Source organism: Hydra vulgaris, chromosome 12 (assembly GCF_038396675.1).
Source record: "Hydra vulgaris chromosome 12, alternate assembly HydraT2T_AEP".
Classification (NCBI taxonomy): Eukaryota; Metazoa; Cnidaria; class Hydrozoa; order Anthoathecata; family Hydridae; genus Hydra; species Hydra vulgaris.
Window position 1 is genome coordinate 60,606,866 of NC_088931.1, and position 24,635 is coordinate 60,631,500.

The window sequence follows — 24,635 nt, forward strand, 5'->3', positions numbered from 1 at the left end:
AAAAATTGCACATTTATGTCCAATATATAAAATTTATTTTAAAATTTGGCAGCTAATTTCTGAATCAGTTTTTGACATATAATACAAATAAAAATTAGTTCCATCAATAAAAATTTATAGGGGAAGTTTGTGTACCTAGGGCCAGATTTTTTCAATGTCCCAAATCAAGGCTCCGGGCTTGTCTAAAAATGGTGAAACTGATATGATCACATCTTTATACTAATTAGTTTGTATTAATATAGGTATAATGACTTTAAATATAAAAGTCCGTCATGTAGAAGGGTTTAAAAATTAGTGGCCCTAGGTACAATGAGCTTTTTTTTTATTGTACCTAGGACCACCAGCTCTCTATAAATTAGGTTTAACTCCTTAATCAATAGACTACAAAGATAGTCAATTAAGTTTTATTAAAAATTTGTTTAATCTAGCATTGTTTTCAAAAAATTTATCTAGTGTTATAGAATCTTAAAATTTTCAACATTTAAAAATGTTTAATGTTGCTGGTTCCATTCAAATCAAAGATTTTTAAACAAGTTTAATTTTTTTTTTCCAATTTTTGTTGCACGTTGAAGTGCAATAGCATTTCTTTCTGGAGTGTCAGTGAGAATTCGACATTTACCTGGTTTTCTACCTCCTCTTTTAGATAAATGAGGTTTTGCTTTCGGAAAAGGACAGAACTGTTCTGGCGTTATACATGAAACAGATTTTGATAGAGAAAAGTCTATTTCCATTGCAGACAAATCATTGCCTTGTACAGGAATATAATTGTTTTGTGAATTTATTGATGAATCTTTTACTAGCTCATTTTTTTTGTCAGAAATAGAATTATTTGGACAATTTAATACTGGATCTTGTTTGTCGGTTACACTTGAACTCAAATATTCAACATCAGTAAATATGTTTTCATTAACCGGCCATACACCAGACACACGAAAACCTGCTAGAATGTTTAAAGGAGTAAAAGCCAAAGGATAACAATTGCCAATGTTTTCTGCAATTTCATATATGGTGATTGGCTTTCCTGGATTTGACAGCATCCAATCACAACAAGCTGTGCTGTCATTTATTTGTGTATTTCTTTAAAGGTCCAAAAACACCTCTGTCTAATGGCTGAAGCTTATAGCTGGCATGTGGAGGAAAAGTAAGCATTATTATACCATTTTCTTTAGCAAAAGTAATTGCTTCAATACTGGCATGACTTTCATGGTTATCCAATAGTAATAATACTGGCTGATCTACAGAATATTTGATATGGTAAATAAAATGTTTCAAAAACTCTAAAACAATTTCAGCATTTGACCATCCATTTATATGTGTTGTTCCCTGAGTTCCTGGAGGTGCTCCTTTCAGATATGATTTTTGAAGTTCACTCAGAAAAATCATCATAGGAGGTATGGAATTTCTGATTGCATTCACACAGCTAATAATAGTTATATTAGATCCTCGTTCACCAGAAGTTAAGCTCCCAATCTGTTTTTTGCCTTTCGGGGCTACAACCTTAACAGATGTGTGCACATTTATAATACCTGTTTCATCCACATTAAAGATGCATTCAGGCAAAAACATATTTTGAGAAGAGTTCAAGATATTTTGAAAAAAAATATGAAACATTTGCTTTGTTTAAACTGGTGGCTCTTGCTAAACTTGTGGCTTGCGGCTTCTTTAGTGAAAGAAACTTATTATTTCTTTTCATAAAATCAGAATACCATTGCTCACCGGCTTTAATATTTTTATCCCAGGAGGTTGGATACTTTTTAGTATTGGCTTTTGCATACTCAAAAGCAAGCTTTTTAAGCTGTGACTTTGACAGTCCATAATGTATATTGTTTGCAATGACAAGGTACTCAACTAAGGCTTTTTCTTCATCTTTAGAGAATACATTCCAAACAGTACATTGGTTAAAATATTGATATTTTGGTTCAGTATTTTTAGAACTATTCTTCTGACAAAAATTTATGTCTTTAGAGTGTTGTTCTGCTGATACTAAAATGTCGTGCTGCAGTCCTAACCGGAAATCCATGTTTCATTACTGCTTCTGCAGCAAGAGTTACACTATCTATATTAGGTTTCGAATGCTTTTTTCTATTATTATTCCTAGGCATCTAAAAAAATAGTTAAAAAAATCTCAAATATTTTAAAAGTGAAATATAAGCAAATTACACATTTTTAAAATGTGTAATTTGTTTATATTTTAGATAAATTTAATAAATACCAAGTTATTATCAAAATAAACAAAATTTATTTTGATCAAAATACCTGAATGGCTATGAATTTAAAAAGTAAATATGCAATATTAAAATAATAACAAAAAAGTACTTCTTCACTACTACTACTACTACTACAACTACTACAACAATAACAACAACAACAACTACTACTACTACTACTACTACTACTACTACTACTACTACTACTACTACAACAATAACAACAACTACTACTACTACTACTACTACTACTACTACTACTACTACTACTACTACTACTAGTACTACTACAACTACTATAACAATAACAACAACTACTACTACAACAACAACAACTACTACTACTACAACTACTACTAAAATATAATAAAAATTACAGAGATTTAATATAAATATATCAAAAGCAAAAACATTTTAAGATAACAAAAGATGTGTAGTGAACTTTACAACTATCATAATTAAAGTATAAATATCACATTGATATACATCACTGTAAAGTATTTAAAAAAAAAGTAGATAATTATACAAACATTAAGTACAAAATTTGTTTGAAACACGTATATCAATAACAAAATTGACTAATAATTCTGAGCAAAATTAACAAACTGTACACGTTAAATGGTGTTCCCAAAACAGCCACGAAGAAAAAAGCTCATCGCCAAATCGGAATTTAGCAATCTACCTCGTGATCAAACAAATTCTTTATCAGAGAAACAAACATGGCCCTAGGTACAAGCAAACTATATGGCCCTAGGTACAAGACTTGATAGCCTCATGCAAAATGTCATCTATTAACAAATTTGCATTTAGAGTAAACTAATTGAACATCACATTTAGTACTTAAGTTACAAACAATATTATCTACTAGAACCTATAGAAAAGCATTTCCTCTAGGATTGTAAAACAATATAAGATAAAAGCAGCAAAACTTTACTTTAGACCATCAAAAAGCGTTTTCTAATTATAACTTGCCGTGGCAGTGCTCTCTGAGTATCAAAATAGGATTGAAAAATATTTTTTTATAAAACTAATCCCCTGACTGAGTTATGCTGAAAAGCATAATTAGAACTTTTTAGATTTCAAATAAAGTGGGGTGGCCCTAACTACAAGGAGGCCCTAGGTAGACAAACTTCCCCTATGTAATTTTAATATAAATAATAGAAAACTAACAAAGTTTTCATAGCAAATAAACTCAAATTAAATTTTAGATATTTCATAAAACAAAAATCAGAGATCATACAAATATCTAAATAATAAGAAAAAACTCACAACTTCACTAGACGAACATCAAAAAAACATGGCACAGAATTCTATTGCATAATTTGATACCTTTAAAAACACCCTTACCTAGTCTAAGCAATCTTATCTGCAGTACTTTTTTATGTGTTCCCTTTAACTAACGAGGTACTATATGACAATATTTTTGAAAAAGAATTATTGTCAAATTTTATTTTAAAAATTGATCAGCCGTTTTTGACCAAGCTAAATTTTGATTAGACATTTTGTCCTAGACCTTAAAAAAATTAAATTGTCTCCAAATGCAGTTTGTAAACAATTATTAACAATTTTAAGTTTGTAAACAATTATTAATAAGTTGAATTTTTTTTTTTTATAATGAATTGATTAATATTTATTACAAAAATAATAAAAATCACTTAAAACATTACAAAAATTTGTGATGGTTCTACTGCATATATATTCTTTCTAGAAAATATTCTTGAGAATATTTTCTAGAAAGAATATGTGTGCATATGCATTTAAAGTTTATTTTTAACTATATTTTGGTATTAAGGGATTTTGTTACAGTTTATTACGTACTATTTAAAGAAAAGTTATTTTTTTTTTTTTGTTATCTTATAAATAAAAAAAATTATTTTCATAACTTCGAATTCCTTCACACACGATAATTTAATTGTTTCATCAATATCTGCAGTATAATTTTATAGATTCAAGTAATGAAAGATGATCAAGCTGCCTTTAATGAAGAAGTATTTTTAACTAGTACACGGGGTAAAGTTCCGCCATTAGTGAGCACAAAATGCAGAATTCAAGATGATGGTCAGTTTATTTATTTGAAGAATATTCTATATAATATTTTTTAAATGAATTATGGAATATAGTTTATTAACTCTAGGTAACTGCAGTCCTCGTTATATGCGATCATCTATTTATTCTATGCCATGCAATCAAGATATGGTGAAAACAAGTGGTATTCCTATAGCTATTGTAACAACCCCTTTAGCAAAAATACCTGATGATGAGGTAATATAATTGTATATTTTTATATCTTAATGAATAGTTTTAATAAATTTAACATTTGACTCAAATCCTTTTGAATATATAACATAAAGCTTTTAATGAATATTCAATCAATCAAAATTCTGTTTTCCAAGTTTTTATTACAACTTTTATAAAATTTTGTTATTTGTTATAGTTGCAAAACAAAATGATCGAACAATATAAGTTTGATTGGTTTAAATAATATTGGCCCTTTTATACAGTAATTTTGGACCATGCTCAAATTTAAAAATTAACAACCACGTAATCCATTATATAATTTAACCAATCATTAATATAGATAACATATATTAAAATAGAATAAGATAATATACGGTGCAAAAGTTTTTATTTTTAGAGCTTTTCACAAACTTTTTTAAATCTCGAAGCTTAAAATTAAATGTTTTTTAGGTTAATTCAGTTCATAATATAAACCAACCAAAATTATAAATTAAATGTTTTTTAGGTTAATTCAGTTCATAATATAAACCAACCAAAATTATAAATTAAATGTTTTTTAGGTTGATTCAGTTCATAATATAAACCAACCAAAATTATAAATTAAATGTTTTTTAGGTTAATTCAGTTCATAATATAAACCAACCAAAATTATAAATTAAATGTTTTTTAGGTTGATTCAGTTCATAATATAAACCAACCAAAATTATAAATTAAATCTTTTTTAGATTAATTCAGTTCATAATATAAACCAACCAAAATTATAAATTAAATGTTTTTTAGGTTAATTCAGTTCATAATATAAACCAACCAAAATTATAAATTAAATGTTTTTTAGGTTAATTCAGTTCATAATATAAACCAAAATTATAAATTAAATGTTTTTTAGGTTAATTCAGTTCATAATATAAACCAACCAAAATTATAAATTAAATGTTTTTTAGGTTAATTTAGTTCATAATATAAACCAACCAAAATTATAAATTAAATGTTTTTTAGGTTAATTCAGTTCATAATATAAACCAACCAAAATTATAAACTAAATGTTTTTTAGGTTGATTCAGTTCATAATAAAAACCAACCAAAATTATAAATTAAATGTTTTTTAGGTTAATTCAGTTCATAATATAAACCAAAATTATAAATTATAATGGCTATAACTATTATAAGTTATAATATTTAAAATTAAACTTTATATTTAAAATTTTAATTTATAACTTTAATTATAAAGTTAATTGAATTATTTCAAATAAATTTTTACATTTTTTATTGCACGCTTAGATAACGCAAGTAATTGGTGTTATCAGCTGGATTTTGCTTTGCGTTATTTTTTTCAAATTTCTATCCAATTTTTCTTAAAATCTTTTTTATCTGAGCTTAATTTCTTGCCTTTCAATAAGATTCCTTTTATAATTGACCAATAACTTTTAATAACTCGCTGTTCAAGGCAATTTATAGGATTTGCTTTCTTAGGTACAAATTAAGGGCCATTTTGTTTAAATCATTCTAGAGACTTCTTGAGTTAGTGGATTGTCACCAAATGAAGCCAAAATGTTCTGGGCATATCATGCTTTTTAATAAATAGCAAAAGGTGTTTTTTTAAGCATTCTTTTATAAATAAATCCTTGTTTAAAGTATTACAAATAATGTATGGTGTACTTTTCAAACCACAGGGCAGTTTGCCTGCCATATAAGGAACTTGGAAGAAAATTTCTTAGTTTGAATATACTTTGAATTTTTAATTGAATTTTTCATAACATATCTAAATTTTGACTGATGAAAATATTACTAATGAAAATATTACTGATGAAAATATTAGAGTTTTCTTTTTATATTTTGCTTTATATTCTTAAGATCTAAGTACTTTTTCTATCAAAGCTTGGCTTCACTTGAGTTTTCTCGCAAGATCACTCTACAACTGACATGGATTTGCTCTTATGGAACAAATGATCAGTTTTGCATTATATTTATTTTTAAATCCTTTTTTTTCCTCCATTTCCAGCTTTTTATTTAATAGATTGAATTTGCTTGTATTGCTGCAAAATAAATCCAACTGAGGATCAAGAAACACTAGCCAATTTTGAAATATTATCATGTGACACTATAGGATGTTAAAAAAAAATCAGAAAAGTTTCTGAAAATTTATTTAGATTTAGTTTTTGTTTACTCAGTTTAATCTAATAACCAGTAATTATTTTCATTGCAATCAAACAGCAATATATTATCTTTTGTGTACAAAAAAATTTTGAAAATTTTTGTAATATTTTTTGAATAATAAATGATTAAAGGGTGCTGAATTTTATTGTGTTCATCCCATAATTAAAGTATAATTTTTTTTTGTTAAGGCTTCCGTGCAAAAGTTTGGAAATAGTATCATACCCTGCAAGTAAATCAAATTTTTTTGTAAATAAAACATTAAGTCTAAGTATTTTGAAATTTAATTATAATTACTTTGAAATGTTTCAAAAGCAGTGAAATGTGACTTATCACCTGAATGTTTATGAAATTTTATAATTCAATTACTTTGTGATATTTCAAAAGCATTTACATATCTTAAACTTTTGTTACACTATACTTGTGTTATTAATCGTTTTCAAAATATAATCTTAAACATAATCAAAATATAACAAACTTAAACAAAATATAATCTTCATCCAACCTGTCTGCTAGTTTAAATTAGTTTTTTTTGTCAGTTTTAAATAATTTGTTTTGATTATGTTAATGCTATTTTGTATTAAAGTAAACATAAACAATGATCAACATTTATAATAATAAATATTGATTACTGACATATAAAAAAAAAAATTTATGTCAGTAATCAATATTTATTATTATAAATGTTGATTTACTGACATTTTTGATTTACTTAAATTTTTACAAAATGTCAGTAATCAACATTTATAATAATAAATATTGATTACTGACATTTTGTAAAAAATATATTTGTTTGAAAGTCTCCAGTTGCATTGTAATCAAAAATGCTGAGGGTAGTGCAAATATTTTATTACAATCACTACAGATAAATAATATAAAATACTATAAAAGAGAAAACTCAATCTGATTGTGTAAATCATTTAAAAACTCTCTGTTGATGGTACATTTTGACTTCATAACTGGAAATATACTGACAAAACTGAAGTTTCTTTTTTTTTTTATATCTCAAAAAATAATTTGTTTTGGAAAGTTCAATTTACTGTAAACATATTTTCTAATGCTTTTTTTATGAAACAAATATGACTTGTCTTGCAAATTTAAGGAATTAAAATAAACATTTGAAAAATTTTCAACTGGTTTAAGAAAGTTTGTAAAAAGTTTTAAAAACTGAAAAAAAAAATTGTTTCAAAATTTTTGCATGCATTTGTACTTGAGTTGATTGGTTGATGTTGCTACTGTAGATAACATATATTAACGTAGATTAACATGAAGAAATGTTCAAATGTAGTTATGTAAGGCCTAAAATAATAACCTTATTTTAAAAAAAGGTAATTAACAAACAAAAGAAGCTTTTAGTAAAAAAATTAGTAAAAAAATTAAATTTTTAGAATCAAATTCGGTATGTGCTACATGGAGCTGGAGGTCCTGTCAGATGCAACAGGTGCAAGGCTTACATGAATCCATTTATGCAATTTATTGATGGTGGAAGAAGATTTATATGTAACATATGCAATCATTCTTCTGAAGGTACTGATAAAAATTTATTCAACATAAATTTTAGTGATAACACTTTTTAAATCTTATATTTGTACAAAATTTAAATTTGTGTTTCATCTGCACCCTTTTAAATAGATTTGTTTATAATACATTTGTTCTGCTAGATATATTTTGTAATGTTACTCCACTTTAGTTGAGATTCTAAAGCTATATTTGCTTGTAACTCTTTTAAAATTGTAAGAGTGTAATGTTTTTAATTTGGAACGCACCTTTAATGTTATTGTGTTGTTTGTTTTACTATTTCAACAATCAATTTTATTACATGGAAAAATATCTCTTTTTTTTGTGAAAAAAGTTATAATTGCATTCAACATTCATATCTTTAAATAACATTTAATCTTTAAATGCTATTTAAAGTTAAAATATTATTTAAAGATATGATTTTAATGTTATTTAAAGGTATGAATTTATGCCCATAAAAGAAACATTTTTTGGGCATTAATTTGAATTGTCTTTGAACTGTCTAGTTGTGGTGAATTAATTAACATTAGGGTAAACAAATACTGTATAGTATATAAATATAATATATAACACAAGTAGAATATATAATGCAAATATATATTCTATATATGCAAATATATATTCTATATATATATTTGCATTATATATAAGAATATATAATGCAAATATATATGCTCATTGTTTGTAGAATCTGTTTTGTACTTGAATAAATGTGTTTAGCGTGTCAACATTAACCAGTATTATTCATTAGCACTTTTAAACAAGTAAACAATCATATTTGGTCACAGCCTTACGACTATTTAAAACATGATAAAGCTTTCTGTATCATTGGTAAGTCAATTCACTCATCGAACTGAGATATAATCCAACTGTTTTTTTTTAACTCTTATTTACTTGAAACTTTCTGTTTTTAATAAAGGTTTAAAAAATTTTTATCATAAACTAAAATGTGATTTCCATTATGGGTTGTACAAACAAAGTAAAACAGATTAGCTTCTCTTATTTTTAAAGACAGTAAATCAGTAATAAACAAGAGGGATTAGCTGGAATTTTGTAAAAAGTATGAAATTTGGACGAGGTAATGTGATATAAGATTTTTCAAAAACCCAAATTTTAAACAACTTGATTGTAAAAGGGATTTTGCTTGTTAATGAAGCCTGTTTAGCTTTTGAAAAACATATTAATTAAAGATTTGCAGAGGTAGTGCTGATTTACACTAAATGTAAACTGGTACAATCAATTATGTGACCTGAATTGCAAGAAAAAAAAGTCTGTTATAATCTACCATATGTAAGCAATTACATACATATAAAACTTTTACATGAATTTTTATTCATAGAAGGGAGTCATAAAGGTTTTTAATTAATTTACCTGCATCAAAGCTACATGTAACCACTATTTAGATACCTGAAAACAAAGTGTATTGTTAAAGAGCAAGAAAACTGTTGACAGAAGACTATCAAAACTGTAAATTGTATGAGGTGGGAGAAAGCTCCAAACCATTGATTGCGAGGAAAAAAAACCAAATGAATAAAGGTTTTTAGATCACCAAGGGACAGGTGCAGTAATAAGATGCAACTTTGTTGACTGACAAGTTATGCTAGATTGAGTTTTGGTTGATGGGCCAAAATATGAGCACCAAAAATGGGACAGAGGCTCAAACTTAGTAGATAGAGCAGGTCCAACTGCACTTACAATTTGTTTTTAAACTTTTTACGACTTTATTTGACAACAGTATTCCTTACAGCAGCGTATATAAGAAATTTATAGAGGTTGATTATGGAATCGGGAGTAACAAATAGTAAGCAGGATAAAGAAATGCAACATGCAATATATAAGAAATTTATAGAGGTTGATTATGGAATCGGGAGTAACAAATAGTGAGCAGGATAAAGAATGCAACCTTGCTAATTTTGCAATGGATTGTATATATGATTTTTATGCAAGGTCAGTTGTGAAAGATAATCTGAGATTATACTTTACAACTGACCTGGAAAGTAAGAATAGTGTTGGTTTTGAACAAAGATATTAGATGGATTTCTAATTAAAGAGTTGAATTAGAGAAAAAGTTTTTTGCAAGTAATTCAGCTTTTAACTTGGGGAAGGTATTAAAACCACACCCATGTATTCAAGATTAATAATATTTGTAAATATATAAAATATATAAATGATGAGGGCGATGATGATAATGATTTTGATGATGATGATGATGAGTTTTATATTATTGATCTTGTTTATAGTTCCTCAAGACTATTTTTGCCATCTGGATCATCAAGGTCGTCGTGTAGATATGTTTGAACGACCTGAACTGTGCTTTGGTTCATATGAGTTTATTGCTACTGTTGATTACTGCAAGGTTTAGTTTTTTTTATCTTTTTTTTTTTTTTCAAAGTTAAGCCTGTTTATTGCATAGACTATTTAATTATACTTTATTTAGCATTGTATTTTACATATAAGCTTTTTTTATAAATTAAGCAAAGTTAAAAAAGCTCATGTTTATTGATTTTTCTTTTATATAAATTTTGATTAACATAAGCTTGTATTAAAATTAGTTTTTATAAGTAATTAGTAGTATTTTCTTGAAATGTTATAAGCTCCAATTAAAACAACAGTCACGTTTTAAAAAAAATGTTTTGCTTAACAAGATGAAGTTTATCTCCCATTTATAAAATGGAATACAGCTTTTGCATTTATGTTGACTTAAAACAGTTACTTTTAAAATTTAACACAACAAGATCACAAAAAGTTAAAGGAGAATTTGATTTACTAAAGAATTCTGAGTATAAACCTCTTTTACACAAAAATACTGAGTAAAAGCACCGAATATAATTCTCTTTTACATAAATATGCTGACTGAGATCACTATGTATAATCCTCCTTTACATAAAAATAATAACTGAAAACACTTGTTTTCTCAATTTGCTCAAATACATGTACAAAATTTTCCTTTATAAGTTTTAACACAACTTTTTTTTAAAAAACTGTTGGTTATAAAATTCTCAATTTTTGAGAAATCTGTTGTTCTGTAACTTGAAGAATTTTGAACTTTTAAATTCAATTTTATTATCTTAATCAAAATCAGTTAACTACTGTTAAGTAAAATTTTTTCAGAGGATGTTACAAAATCTTAAAATCTTCTTGAAAGTTCTCAATTATGTTGTCCTACTCTACACTCAGGACTTGGTTAAAATGGTTGACTTTAGGATGTGTAGTTTGTTGAGTGCTCCAATATATCCTCAATTTGTTGCAGTTCTGGCTACAACCTTAGGAGTCCAAATCTAAGTTTGATTAAGGCCAAAAGTCTGGCCAAAAATCTGTAAAATTTTCTTTACTGAATTTCACTTTTTTTTTGTGACATAAGTTGGTGAATTATCCTTGGTTCTCACATAAGTTAAATTTAAGGTAGTTGGTTTTCATTTGTATTAAAACTTGTACCGCAGGATTTTATAAACTTAATCTCCTGCTTTTTCACAAGGTTTAAAGATGTGGGAAAACATTTTTTCCCTTCAAGCATTCTAAGGCTGGGTGGTTAGTTTTAATGGTATTTTTTAGTTAAATAAAGTTCTTAACTTCATTGCATCTGTTAAAAGGTGTTTTGTGATCCTCATATATATGCTGATCTGTAAATTAGTATTCACAGCTATTTTCATGATATACGGACTAAATTTTATTTTTCTGGATAGATTTTTTATGGGTTATGTTAGGTCTTTTGGATTTTTAATTTTTAGAGGCTAAAGAAATATGAAACCCCGTTTTTTTCATCCCTCCCTGTTTTTCTGACTCAAATTTAAATTGGTTTAAATTGGAGTCATTAACATCAAAGAAAGCACTCAAGGAGGCCTTATAGTCTCCAAAATATGTCTATTTTTAACTCTAGCTAGTAAAACATATATTACTATCTTTCATTAAAACTTGTTTAATATATTATATATATTTATTTTATGTTAAGTACAAATTAGTATGACTTTATTTGATTTAGAGTGGTAAACTACCTAGCCCCCCAGCCTTTATTTTCATGATAGATGTTTCATATCAAAGCATTCAGCAAGGAATGGTAAAGATTTTATCAGAAGAGCTTCGCAGTCGTTTAGAAAATCTTCCAAAAGATGTTGGAATGGAAGAAAGTGTTATAAAAGTGGGATTTATGACATACAGTACTCAGTTGCATTTTTATAATGTTAAAGGTAATCTTCCTCAACCTCAAATGATGGTAGTAACTGATGTTGAAGATGCATTTGTTCCTCTTCAAGATGGATTCCTTGTTAACTACAATGAAGCAAAAGATGTAATAAATAGGTATTTTCAACCAGTTTATTTATTAATATGTATTTTATTGTTATTGATAGGTTTTTAAATTTTTCACAATATCATTTTCTTTTTATGTTTTTTTATATTTTTTATTTTTATTATAGCTTTTTAGATATGCTTCCAGAAATGTTTCGAGAAGCAAGAGAGACAGAAGTCATTTTAGGTCCTGTTATAAAATGTGGTGTTGAAGCCTTAAAAGTAATTTTAACTTTTTTTTTTTAATCTAATGGTATGGATTTTTTAGAAAGTGTAAAATCTGTAATATGTCATTAGTTAATAATTAATTGTTCATATTGCAGTATTTTGGGTTCTTTGGTTTTTAAATAGTGATTTCTTTAATTCTTTGTATTTTTATCAGTTTAATTTTTTAATGGCTGATTTTGTGCAATGTTTTAGATTTTTTCTATTGTCAATATTGAGTCTTGACCCAGAATTAACTATAACCATTTAAGCAAGCTTGACTTGAATTTTCAGAAAAGCTTGCTAGATGCATAGTTTAAATCTGTAGTCTTAAATAAACTTAAATTCTTTAGATATAAGTTATATTATGACTACCATCCATTGAAGCTTTCTATCTTCTCACCAAGTCTGTTGTTGTTTTCTATCATCAATAAGGTTTTGCATTTTGATTGTATTGTACGATGTAATTAAATAAGGCTAAGCTAGTTATAGCCTATTAGACCGGGATCTGACCAGGGTTCTGGTAAAGCTTGTAGCTTTTTAGAACTCCCACTAAATGATATTTTTATCTGGGGTTGTAAGATGTGACTAAATATTTATTTTTATATCTTTATTTATAGCAAATCTAGTATATAAAGGCTCACTAATTCACAAATCTCCCCACCATCTAAATAACCCATTGTGACATCAAAGCATTTGTGTGCTAAAATTCTTTTCCGCGTTTTGTTAAAAAAAAGGTTAATTTATTGCTGTTACAACCCTTTTGCAACTCTATAACTCCAAAGCACAAACCTTGACAAACAAAGTTTCTGCGCAGAAAAATTGAGTTAAGCGCTGTGCTATGTAGTTGGGATCGAACTCAGAATTTCTTGCATGCAAGCACTTACCACATTTCACTTTTTTTTTTCAAACTGTTAAGCTATGCAATGTAAAAGGTGAATACGGTTACTGTACTTTCATTTTACTCTGGATTAAGTTATATATAAGCTATATATTAGTTAACATAAATTATCTTCTCCAAGTTAACTTCTATGTATAAAGTTCACTTTCCCTAAAAGATTTTGATTGTAAATGGTAATATGACTTTTTTTTTTCTTTTTCTTTTTGCTAATGCTAAAAACTATGATTTATCAGCATTAGATTAGCCTTTACTCCAAACTCGACCTCAGCTTTTTACCTTTTTAATAATTATTTTATTACATTTTTTTGTGAAGTAGTAAAGGTTTATATAAAATTTATTATAAATTCTTTTTTATTTAAAAATTTTCACAAATTTTATTTGTTGTTATTTAATTATTATAAGTAAACTAAAAAGTTGGTGATTTCAGATTATTAACAAGTTTTATGGATTTTAATGATTATTAAATTTTTAAGTTAATTCAATTAAAAATATATATATATATATTCTCTAATCTGATGTTTAATTCAGAGTGCTGGTATATCAGGGAAGTTGTATATTTTTCACTCATCTTTACCAATTGCTGAAGCTCCTGGAAAACTTAAAAACCGAGAAGACAGAAAATTACTAGCTACTGATAAAGAAAAGGTAATTAAATATCTACATAAATATTTAAATATATATATAGCTTTTTATTGTTTTCTATTTAAAAATGATAGTTTGTATTTAAAATAATAATTTTTTTACAAGATTAAAATCAGTTGTTTATATCATTTTGCTTTATTTTGATATTTTTTTTGAATAATTTTTTGAATGCTATTATAAGTTAGTCTTGAGCAATCTCTGTTAATTTATAGAACATATTTATACCTGCATTTATGTTTATAGTTACCAGCATTTATATTTGTAGTTACCAGTATTTATATTTGTAGTTACCAGTATTTATATTTATAGTTACAAGTATTTATATTTATAGTTACCAGTATTTATATTTATAGTTATCAGTATTCATATTTATGGTTGCCAGTATTTATATTTATAGTTACCAGTATTTTATTTATAGTTACCAGTATTTATATTTATTTTTACCAGTATTTATATTTATAGTTACCTTTATCAGTATTCTGATTTTACATACAAAATTATGACAAAATTTGTATGCCATTAAAATTTGCATTGCCTCACTGAAGATTTTTTGTTTTTCTTCAAGTGTTTATTAATGTTATTAATGTTTTTCTTCAAGTGTTTATTAATGTTATTAATGTTTTTCTTCAAGTGTTTATTAATGTTATTAATGTTTTTCTTCAAGTGTTTATTAATGTTATTAATGTTTTTCTTCAAGTGTTTATTAATGTTATTAATGTTTTTCTTCAAGTGTTTATTAATGTTATTAATGTTTTTCTTCAAGTGTTTATTAATGTTATTAATGTTTTTCTTCAAGTGTTTATTAATGTTATTAATGTTTTTCTTCAAGTGTTTGTTAATGTTATTAATGTTTTTCTTCAAGTGTTTGTTAATGTTATTAATGTTTTTCTTCAAGTGTTTGTTAATGTTATTAATGTTTTTCTTCAAGTGTTTATTAATGTTATTAATGTTTTTCTTCAAGTGTTTATTAATGTTATTAATGTTTTTCTTCAAGTGTTTATTAATGTTATTAATGTTTTTCTTCAAGTGTTTATTAATGTTATTAATGTTTTTCTTCAAGTGTTTATTAATGTTATTAATGTTTTTCTTCAAGTGTTTATTAATGTTATTAATGTTTTTCTTCAAGTGTTTATTAATGTTATTAATGTTTTTCTTCAAGTGTTTATTAATGTTATTAATGTTTTTCTTCAAGTGTTTATTAATGTTATTAATGTTTTTCTTCAAGTGTTTATTAATGTTATTAATGTTTTTCTTCAAGTGTTTATTAATGTTATTAATGTTTTTCTTCAAGTGTTTATTAATGTTATTAATGTTTTTCTTCAAGTGTTTATTAATGTTATTAATGTTTTTCTTCAAGTGTTTATTAATGTTATTAATGTTTTTCTTCAAGTGTTTATTAATGTTATTAATGTTTTTCTTCAAGTGTTTGTTAATGTTATTAATGTTTTTCTTCAAGTGTTTGTTAATGTTATTAATGTTTTTCTTCAAGTGTTTATTAATGTTATTAATGTTTTTCTTCAAGTGTTTATTAATGTTATTAATGTTTTTCTTCAAGTGTTTATTAATGTTATTAATGTTTTTCTTCAAGTGTTTATTAATGTTATTAATGTTTTTCTTCAAGTGTTTATTAATGTTATTAATGTTTTTCTTCAAGTGTTTATTAATGTTATTAATGTTTTTCTTCAAGTGTTTATTAATGTTATTAATGTTTTTCTTCAAGTGTTTATTAATGTTATTAATGTTTTTCTTCAAGTGTTTATTAATGTTATTAATGTTTTTCTTCAAGTGTTTATTAATGTTATTAATGTTTTTCTTCAAGTGTTTATTAATGTTATTAATGTTTTTCTTCAAGTGTTTATTAATGTTATTAATGTTTTTCTTCAAGTGTTTATTAATGTTATTAATGTTTTTCTTCAAGTGTTTATTAATGTTATTAATGTTTTTCTTCAAGTGTTTATTAATGTTATTAATGTTTTTCTTCAAGTGTTTATTAATGTTATTAATGTTTTTCTTCAAGTGTTTATTAATGTTATTAATGTTTTTCTTCAAGTGTTTATTAATGTTATTAATGTTTTTCTTCAAGTGTTTATTAATGTTGTTAATGTTTTTCTTCAAGTGTTTATTAATGTTATTAATGTTTTTCTTCAAGTGTTTATTAATGTTATTAATTTTTTTCTTCAAGTGTTTATTAATGTTATTAATGTTTTTCTTCAAGTGTTTATTAATGTTATTAATGTTTTTCTTCAAGTGTTTATTAATGTTATTAATGTTTTTCTTCAAGTGTTTATTAATGTTATTAATGTTTTTCTTCAAGTGTTTATTAATGTTATTAATTTTTTTCTTCAAGTGTTTATTAATGTTATTAATGTTTTTCTTTAAGTGTTTATTAATGTTATTAATGTTTTTCTTCAAGTGTTTATTAATGTTATTAATGTTTTTCTTCAAGTGTTTATTAATGTTATTAATGTTTTTCTTCAAGTGTTTATTAATGTTATTAATGTTTTTCTTCAAGTGTTTATTAATGTTATTAATGTTTTTCTTCAAGTGTTTATTAATGTTATTAATTTTTTTCTTCAAGTGTTTATTAATGTTATTAATGTTTTTCTTCAAGTGTTTATTAATGTTATTAATGTTTTTCTTCAAGTGTTTATTAATGTTATTAATGTTTTTCTTCAAGTGTTTAATTATGTCAAAAAGTACAATAAGTAGCATGGTTAGTATTGGTAAATATAAATGCTGGTAGCTATAAATATAAATACTGGTAATTATAAATATAAATAATGGTAACTATAAATATAAGTACTGGTAACTATAAATATAAATGCTGGTAGCTATAAATATAAATACTGGTAACTATAAATATAAATAATGGTAACTATAAATATAAGTACTGGTAACTATAAATATAAATGCTGGTAGCTATAAATATAAATACTGGTAATTATAAATATAAATAATGGTAACTATAAATATAAGTACTGGTAACTATAAATATAAATGCTGGTAGCTATAAATATAAATACTGGTAACTATAAATATAAATAATGGTAACTATAAATATAAGTACTGGTAACTATAAATATAAATGCTGGTAGCTATAAATATAAATACTGGTAACTATAAATATAAATAATGGTAACTATAAATATAAGTACTGGTAACTATAAATATAAATGCTGGTAGCTATAAATATAAATACTGGTAACTATAAATATAAATAATGGTAACTATAAATATAAGTACTGGTAACTATAAATATAAATCTGTTAACTATAAATATAAATACTGGTAACTATAAATATATTTATATTAGTCAATAATTGCCCAGTATTCATATTTATGGTTACCAGTATTTATATTTATAGTTAACAGTATTTATATTTATAGTTAACAGTATTTAAATACATTATTTAAATACTGTTAACTATAAATATAAATACTGGTAACTATAAATATAAATGCTGGTAACTATAAATATAAATGCTGGTAACTATAAATATAAATGCTGGTAACCGTAAATATGAATGCTGGTAACCATAAATATGAATACTGGGCAATTATTGACTAATAGTTTAACATGATTTAAGTGATAAAGGTTGTTTTTTGTTTAGACAATTCTAATGCCTCAAGGAAATTTTTATATGAATCTAGTCAAAGATTGTATTGATGCAGGTGTTAGTATTGACCTTTTTCTTTTTCCTAACTCTTATGTTGATGTTGCTACTATTGGTTTAATGGTTACACAAACTGGTGGACAAGTATACAGATACTCATTTTTCAAGGTATATAATAATTTTATTGATTTTTATTTTATAAATGTAATCACCAATACTGTTAATTAAATTTAAAAAAAAAATTTTTAAGGAAGTTACACATGGTAAACAGTTTTCTTCTGACCTCAAAAAGAACTTTGAGAGAACTGTTGGGTTTGATGCTGTAATGAGGCTTCGTTGCAGCACAGGATTGCGACCAGTTGAGTTTTTTGGCAGCTTTGTTATGAATAATACAACTGATGTTGAACTGGCCTCTATTGACTCTGAGAAGGTATTTACTTTATTTTTTAGGTTGAAAATTTCTCCAAAAAGCCTATTGTATATATTACATACACAGCCCTCGGAATTAAAGTTGCTATTTTGAGGACTGTATCAAACATTACCCAATTAAATAGTATTTAGATCTTATATTAACTAATGGTTAAAAAAATGTATACATTGTAGTTGCTACAGCCCCTTTCACTAGTACCCGTGATCATTTTGCTATTCTTTTTAGTTGCAATTAGGAAACCTTAATAATAAAAGTCCATCATTTCCAATTTCATTTAATTTCCAAAAAGCCAACTATAATTCTATTAACAAAAATTTAATAAGTATAAATTGATACAAGTTAGCTGAGCAAGATCATGATGTTGAATCGTTCTGTACAATACGCTACAAGTGGTTTGAACTGAAGTATTTTATCACACCTTCCAACACTCCTTAAAAAAGATACAGTACTCAACCTCGCACAGTTCATAGTTTGGCATCCAAAAAAATGTAATCTATATCGCAAAATACAAAAGAAGTTCTGACCTACACACATTTACTAAATACAATAATTCCTCATGTCTGTATGTGTCTGTACATGTCATGTCTGTATGTGTCTGTACGTGTCATGTCTGTATGTGTCATGTCTGTATGTGTCTGTACGTGTCATGTCTGTATGTGTCTGTACGTGTCATGTCTGTATGTGTCTGTACGTGTCATGTCTGTATGTGTCTGTACGTGTCATGTCTGTATGTGTCTGTACATGTCTGTATGTGTCTGTATGTGTCTGTACATGTCTGTATGTGTCTGTACATGTGTGACAAAATAATAAAAAGAGCTACTGATAAAGAGAAAGAAATATATAATAATATATATAAATATATAAGATATATTGTCAATATAGAAAATATCAACAAGTTTTACTTTTTTTGTTTTGACAAAAATGTCAAAAAAATTGTTAGTATTTACTGATTCTGTTGTTTCATTGCTACAAAATCCCAGCAAAGTTTTCTAAATATCTGGATGGATACCCTACCATATTTTTAAAATCAATAGCAACTACAATTTCAAATTCTTTTTTTAATTTTTACTTATTCTTATTCATTAAGTTCTTTTACAAATATTAAAACAGTTTATTAAATTCAGTAAATTGGAATCACCATGTCTTCTCATACAAAGTTCTCTAACCATTCCTCTTGTATTTCAGATGAAGCATACTCTCGTATTCACCTTAATTTAAAATATATCATCACAAACAATTCTCAACTTTTGTTAAAGCCTATACAGTTTATGTGTGGCCTCTGCTAATCTTGTGCTCCACTTTAGAGCCCTCTATTTTGAAAGATATAAGATGGATTAAACAAGTCCAGAATATTTCACCAGAATTATCTGCAAAATAAGTCATATTTCATGCATTAAATACTTATCAAGACTTGTTGTCCTCCAACTTAAATCTTTTTAGTATCTGAAATACTGAAAAGATTTTTCAGAATTTTAATGTCTGACCCAACCCCTCATGCTATGTATGTGTTAAAGCTTCTGCAGATGGCTGTTTTAATATGATGATCAGCGACTGCAAATCTATAATTGTAATATATTTATATTATTATAATTATAACATTTTATATTATTGCTGCAAATCTGCAATTATAACAATAAATCTACTTTTATAACAAATTTACATTTATTGATATATCTGAGGGTTAAGGTTAGGTGGAGTACAATTTGGGTATAAAGGGCATCTTTGAAATCAAAAAAACTTCTTTTTTTTTTTTAACTTGTTATTTCTTATTATTTCTTCTTTCTCTTAAACTCTTTGGATATGAGTTAACATTTAAAATGTGTAAAATTTATTAGGATAACATCAAAGTTTGCTAAAGTAAACCAAACAGCAGGAATTATATGGAATGATTGTGTTGCCAAAGTATTTTGAAGAGTTAATCACAAACCAGGATAAATTGTTGCCAACGCTATGACTTTAATCATTGTGTTTTAATGATTAGCATTTACCTTATACTCTACAACTCATCCTACAATTGTGTATGGATTTCACTACTATAAACTAAGAGAGTTCATGTTCCAACATGTAGAACACTATTTTTAAATATATTTTTCAGAACAAACAAAAATGTAACAAATTTTATAGGTTGAAGTTCTTAGAAATAAAAACAGTTAAAAATAAGATAAAATAAATATTTTGATGCACCTAATACAACTAAACAGAGTAAAGTTGCTAGAAAAACCAACACAAACCAATAATGAATCTCTATGGCAACTACAATTTTTATGTTAATATAAATAATATTAAAGAGTTATAAGGAGTGTTTTATTTGGACGTAAGGGTTTCTATAGAAAGTAAGTCATATAAAACCAGATTGTGATAAGTCTGATTATATTTAAATATCCAATTGTAACATGTCAAATTTTTTATTTTAATCTACTTTATTTTTAGTATTATCCAGAATCCTTTTGTCTTTAATGAAGATGTTTTGAAAATTTCAGGCCTAAAATCAATTTAAAAACTTTTTAAGCTTACACTTAATTATACGCAATCTTCTCATATTTTATTTGTTATGATGCAATCTTCACATGTGTAATTCTCGCATGTAATTTGTTATTGTGCAATCTTCAAGCACAATCTTTGGTACACACAATTTTCACATGTGTAATTTGTTATGTCGTCATTTGTTTGTAATTAACTTGAAATTTCCTATGATAAGAATTAAAAATGAGTAAAAATTAAATAGTACACATACACATCTCTAATCTAATAGAAGATAATATAATTACACATCTCTAATTTAATAAAAGATGATATTAATTAGAATTTATTCTCTTTATTAATTTTTCTATCTAAAACCAAAAAGCTTTTACAAAAGTGTATAAAAATATATTTATAGGTGTAATACATAAGTTTGTACTGCATGTATTTAGTAGTAAAGTTTAGTATTGCTAGTGTAAAAAATTCACCTACATCAAGGTAGTGTAGTACAAATTACTTTTTAGGCTATTGCCATTGAAATAAAACATGATGATAAAATTCCTGAAGATGGTGTTGCATACATTCAAAACGCATTGCTGTATACATCAGTTTCTGGTCAGAGGCGTTTGCGCATACATAATATGGCATTTTCTACATGCTCACAACTACCAGATCTTTACAGATGTTGTGAATTGGATACTATTGTGAACTATCTTTCAAAGTTTGCTTTGAGGCAGGTGCTAACATCTACTCCTCAAGCTATTAAAGACAGTTTAGTGCAAAAATGCGTGCAAATATTAGCATGTTATCGTCAACATTGTGCCACACCATCAACATCTGGACAGGTAATTGTATTAACTGATATTAAAAAGGCACCAAAAGTTAGTTATTTTTTCAAACAAAATATATTTTTAGCTGATTTTGCCAGAATGCATGAAGCTACTGCCACTATATGTCAATTGTCTCATAAAGAGCGATGTGCTGGCAGGAGGTTCTGAAATGAGTTCTGACGATCGAGCTTTTTTAATGCAGGCATGTCTTTCAATGGGACCTGCAAGTTCAGCTTCATATTTTTACCCAAGAGTTTTTGCTCTGGTAATTATTTTTTTTTATTTTTATTCATTTAAATTTTATGCTTTAAAGATATATTGTATATTAAAGATATATTGTATATTTATAAATTTGATATCTGATTGGTGTCTGGTATACTGCATGGTATTTTGTGCATGCTGTTTATCTAGGCAAGGGGAAAATTAAGTGATCACAAATTGCAATGTGCCAAAGGGCATTTAACAATATTGAAAGTATATTATTTGAAGCAATTTCGATCGCTAATTTTTTTATACCTTGGTAGAAGTTTTTATGATAAGAGGTTTCATCATGTTTTACAGCAATGTTGGGACAACACTGTTTATGCTTATTGCTCATTGTTCATGTTCAGACCACAAGTATTACCAAGAAATGCTTGTCTTTAAAATTTGTTTATTTGTATGCCCTTTTGAAGTTGGTTAAAGTAGTAATGAGCTTTTATTCACCTAATCTTTTTATTTTTATTTATTCAATTTTGGCATAAAACAATAAGTTTTTATTCTGTATTTGTATAACCTCGATTTATCTGTTTTATACACATAATATTTAAAACATAATAGTCTTATGAAGGAACTTTGGTATTTTTGTTGCAATAAATTTGTTGTTTTGCCTAAATTTTTAAAAAACATGATTTTAAAGAGCAAACATCATTGTTTTAATCTTTATGTGTTGTTCATAAGGTATTGTCAGCCCTACGTAAACTTTTAAATTTATTTTCAACTAATAATTTAGTTTATTAAGGTCATTCCTTTTTAAAAGAGACAAAAAAAAAACAAGAATTTTTAATCAGTTTCAAAAGTTTAATTAAAAAAATATTGAAAAACTTTAGTATTTCAATATAACAAGTTTGCACAGAAGGTATTTGAATCAGCTATGGTTAAAGTTATTTTTAAAATACTTTTTTATATTATATCTCTATCAGTCACAATAAAGCAAGTTAATTTTTGGGTGGAAAATGCAAAAATTCCTGTCCCTAATATATATATATATATATCAACTTTTTGCGCAAATACCAAATTTAAAAAATTTAGCAGAAATGTTTAATGTTAATGCTTAATTTTTAGCTTTGTTTTTTTCTAAGCAGCACTTCTAGGACACTAGACAAAATATCTGTTCTTTGCACAATTTTTAAACAGCAAAACAAACCTAAAGAGGCTCTATTATGAATATGAGCTTTTATTGATGATTAGAAAAGAAAAATTTCAGGATTTCTACTTGGCATGCAAAGCATGTAATTGTTTTATGGGCATGCAAAACATGTAAAATTATGGATTTTTGTTAAATAATCATGTAAAAATAATAAGAATCAATTTTCTTCAAAATTCTTTTTTAAGTCATTTAGTTTATTCTTACTTTTTCTATAAGGTTTTTAATCATTAAATTTTAAGTTTTATTATTTATGTTTCATTTATTATTTTGTTTGAAAATATATTAATTAGATTATTTTGAAGTTTATATTTTTAAAGTTTAATATTAGTTAAAGTATCGTAAGATGGGTAAGACCATAAAATGGGTAAGACCACTTACTAAACATTTTGAGAAAACAGGTTAAAATGGGTTTCAGCTGTGAACTACAATTTAAGTTTAGCTTATTACAATTATTTTAAAACATCTTCAAGTATACCTTCCAGTGGTATTAGTCAACTAAAGCATGATATAGTTAAAAAAACATTAGTAAAGACCCTAGTAAAATATCTAACAATCAAAAGCAGTTCAATGGATCATTCAGACTTTCTGATGTTGGATTTTCGAATCTCCATATAGATGACCAAATTTCTCAATCATTCAGATATTCTGTTATTGGATGTTTAAATGTCTATATAGATGACCAAGTTTCTTATGCTGAAGTTATACAAGTTTTGAAAGTTGTGAATTGTAATTATAGTTTTAAATCAACGAAAAATGATAATGCAAGATTTAGCTCAATGTTTTCTGATTCTGTTGTGGTGAAGCACTAAAACCAATGTGAATCAAAAAATAAATATCAAATACAGTATGCCATAGCTTCTCATGCTAAAATCTGATTTGCAAAAACACCATTTACTTTTAAGTTTGATGAGACAATAACTAAACAAGTAAAAAAGCAGTATGATGGACACCTTCAGTATTGGTCAGACAAAAAAGGAGAAATAGTAATATATCGTGGTTTTCATTTTATCGGTCATTGTGACCACAACCAAGTAGTTGACCATTATTTTAAATTTGAAACTGACTTAGAGTTGGATTCTTTATATCTTTTACATGTTGGAATGGATGAACCAAATGTTAACAAAGCTTTCCAAATGAAGTTATCATTGGGTCAAAGAAAAAATCTGACAATATTTTTCTTGAGTTTGAGTGTACACGTAACCTTCATAAAGTTCATACTGTTTTTAGAAAAGGCATTAAAAAGATTTAGATGGATTTTTTATAAATATTCACATTTTTTTAAACTGTAAAATGCCAGATGTGAAGATTATGCTAGTTTAGTTAAAGTAATTTGGTTGTTGAGGTTGCGAAAAAACGTTGAAACTCAATGGCTTTCTATGTAATAAGTTGCTGTTAGGATTTTGGAACAATGATTGATTTTTAAAGAGTAATTTTTTTAATTTCTTCAAAAACAAAAAATTTTTATGACTGTTTAAAACAGATTGATACAAAAGAATTTCTGAAGCTCTACGCAATGATTTTTAGACTCAAGGATATTTAGCTTTATGTGCTTTTTTAGCACAAGATTTTGATTTTTAGTAACATTTCAAACTGAATCTTCAAAAATTCACATGCTTTATCTTGCAGTGTGCACTTTGACCAACTCTATACTAAAATTTATTCTCCAAAAAAAGTTAAAAAATAATAATGGAGAGCAAGTCACTGGCTGAAATTTTAATGATTGGTTTCTGTAAAGTTGAAAACCATAA

The 24,635-nt window shown here is 25.9% G+C and overlaps 1 protein-coding gene across 2 annotated transcripts in view; it reads left to right on the forward strand.

The window, feature by feature from the left end:
- Positions 1-24,635, forward strand: part of LOC100205491 (protein transport protein Sec24D) — a 57,534-nt gene that overhangs the window by 22,549 nt on the left and 10,350 nt on the right. For both annotated transcript variants that reach the window (XM_065813958.1, XM_065813959.1), the window contains exons 7-17: positions 4,154-4,265; positions 4,342-4,469; positions 7,985-8,123; positions 10,355-10,470; positions 12,094-12,410; positions 12,527-12,620; positions 14,032-14,148; positions 17,757-17,927; positions 18,010-18,189; positions 21,174-21,494; positions 21,565-21,744. In XM_065813958.1, coding sequence (XP_065670030.1) covers positions 4,154-4,265; positions 4,342-4,469; positions 7,985-8,123; positions 10,355-10,470; positions 12,094-12,410; positions 12,527-12,620; positions 14,032-14,148; positions 17,757-17,927; positions 18,010-18,189; positions 21,174-21,494; positions 21,565-21,744 — 1,875 coding nt within the window. The remainder of the gene's footprint in view (positions 1-4,153; positions 4,266-4,341; positions 4,470-7,984; positions 8,124-10,354; positions 10,471-12,093; positions 12,411-12,526; positions 12,621-14,031; positions 14,149-17,756; positions 17,928-18,009; positions 18,190-21,173; positions 21,495-21,564; positions 21,745-24,635) is intronic.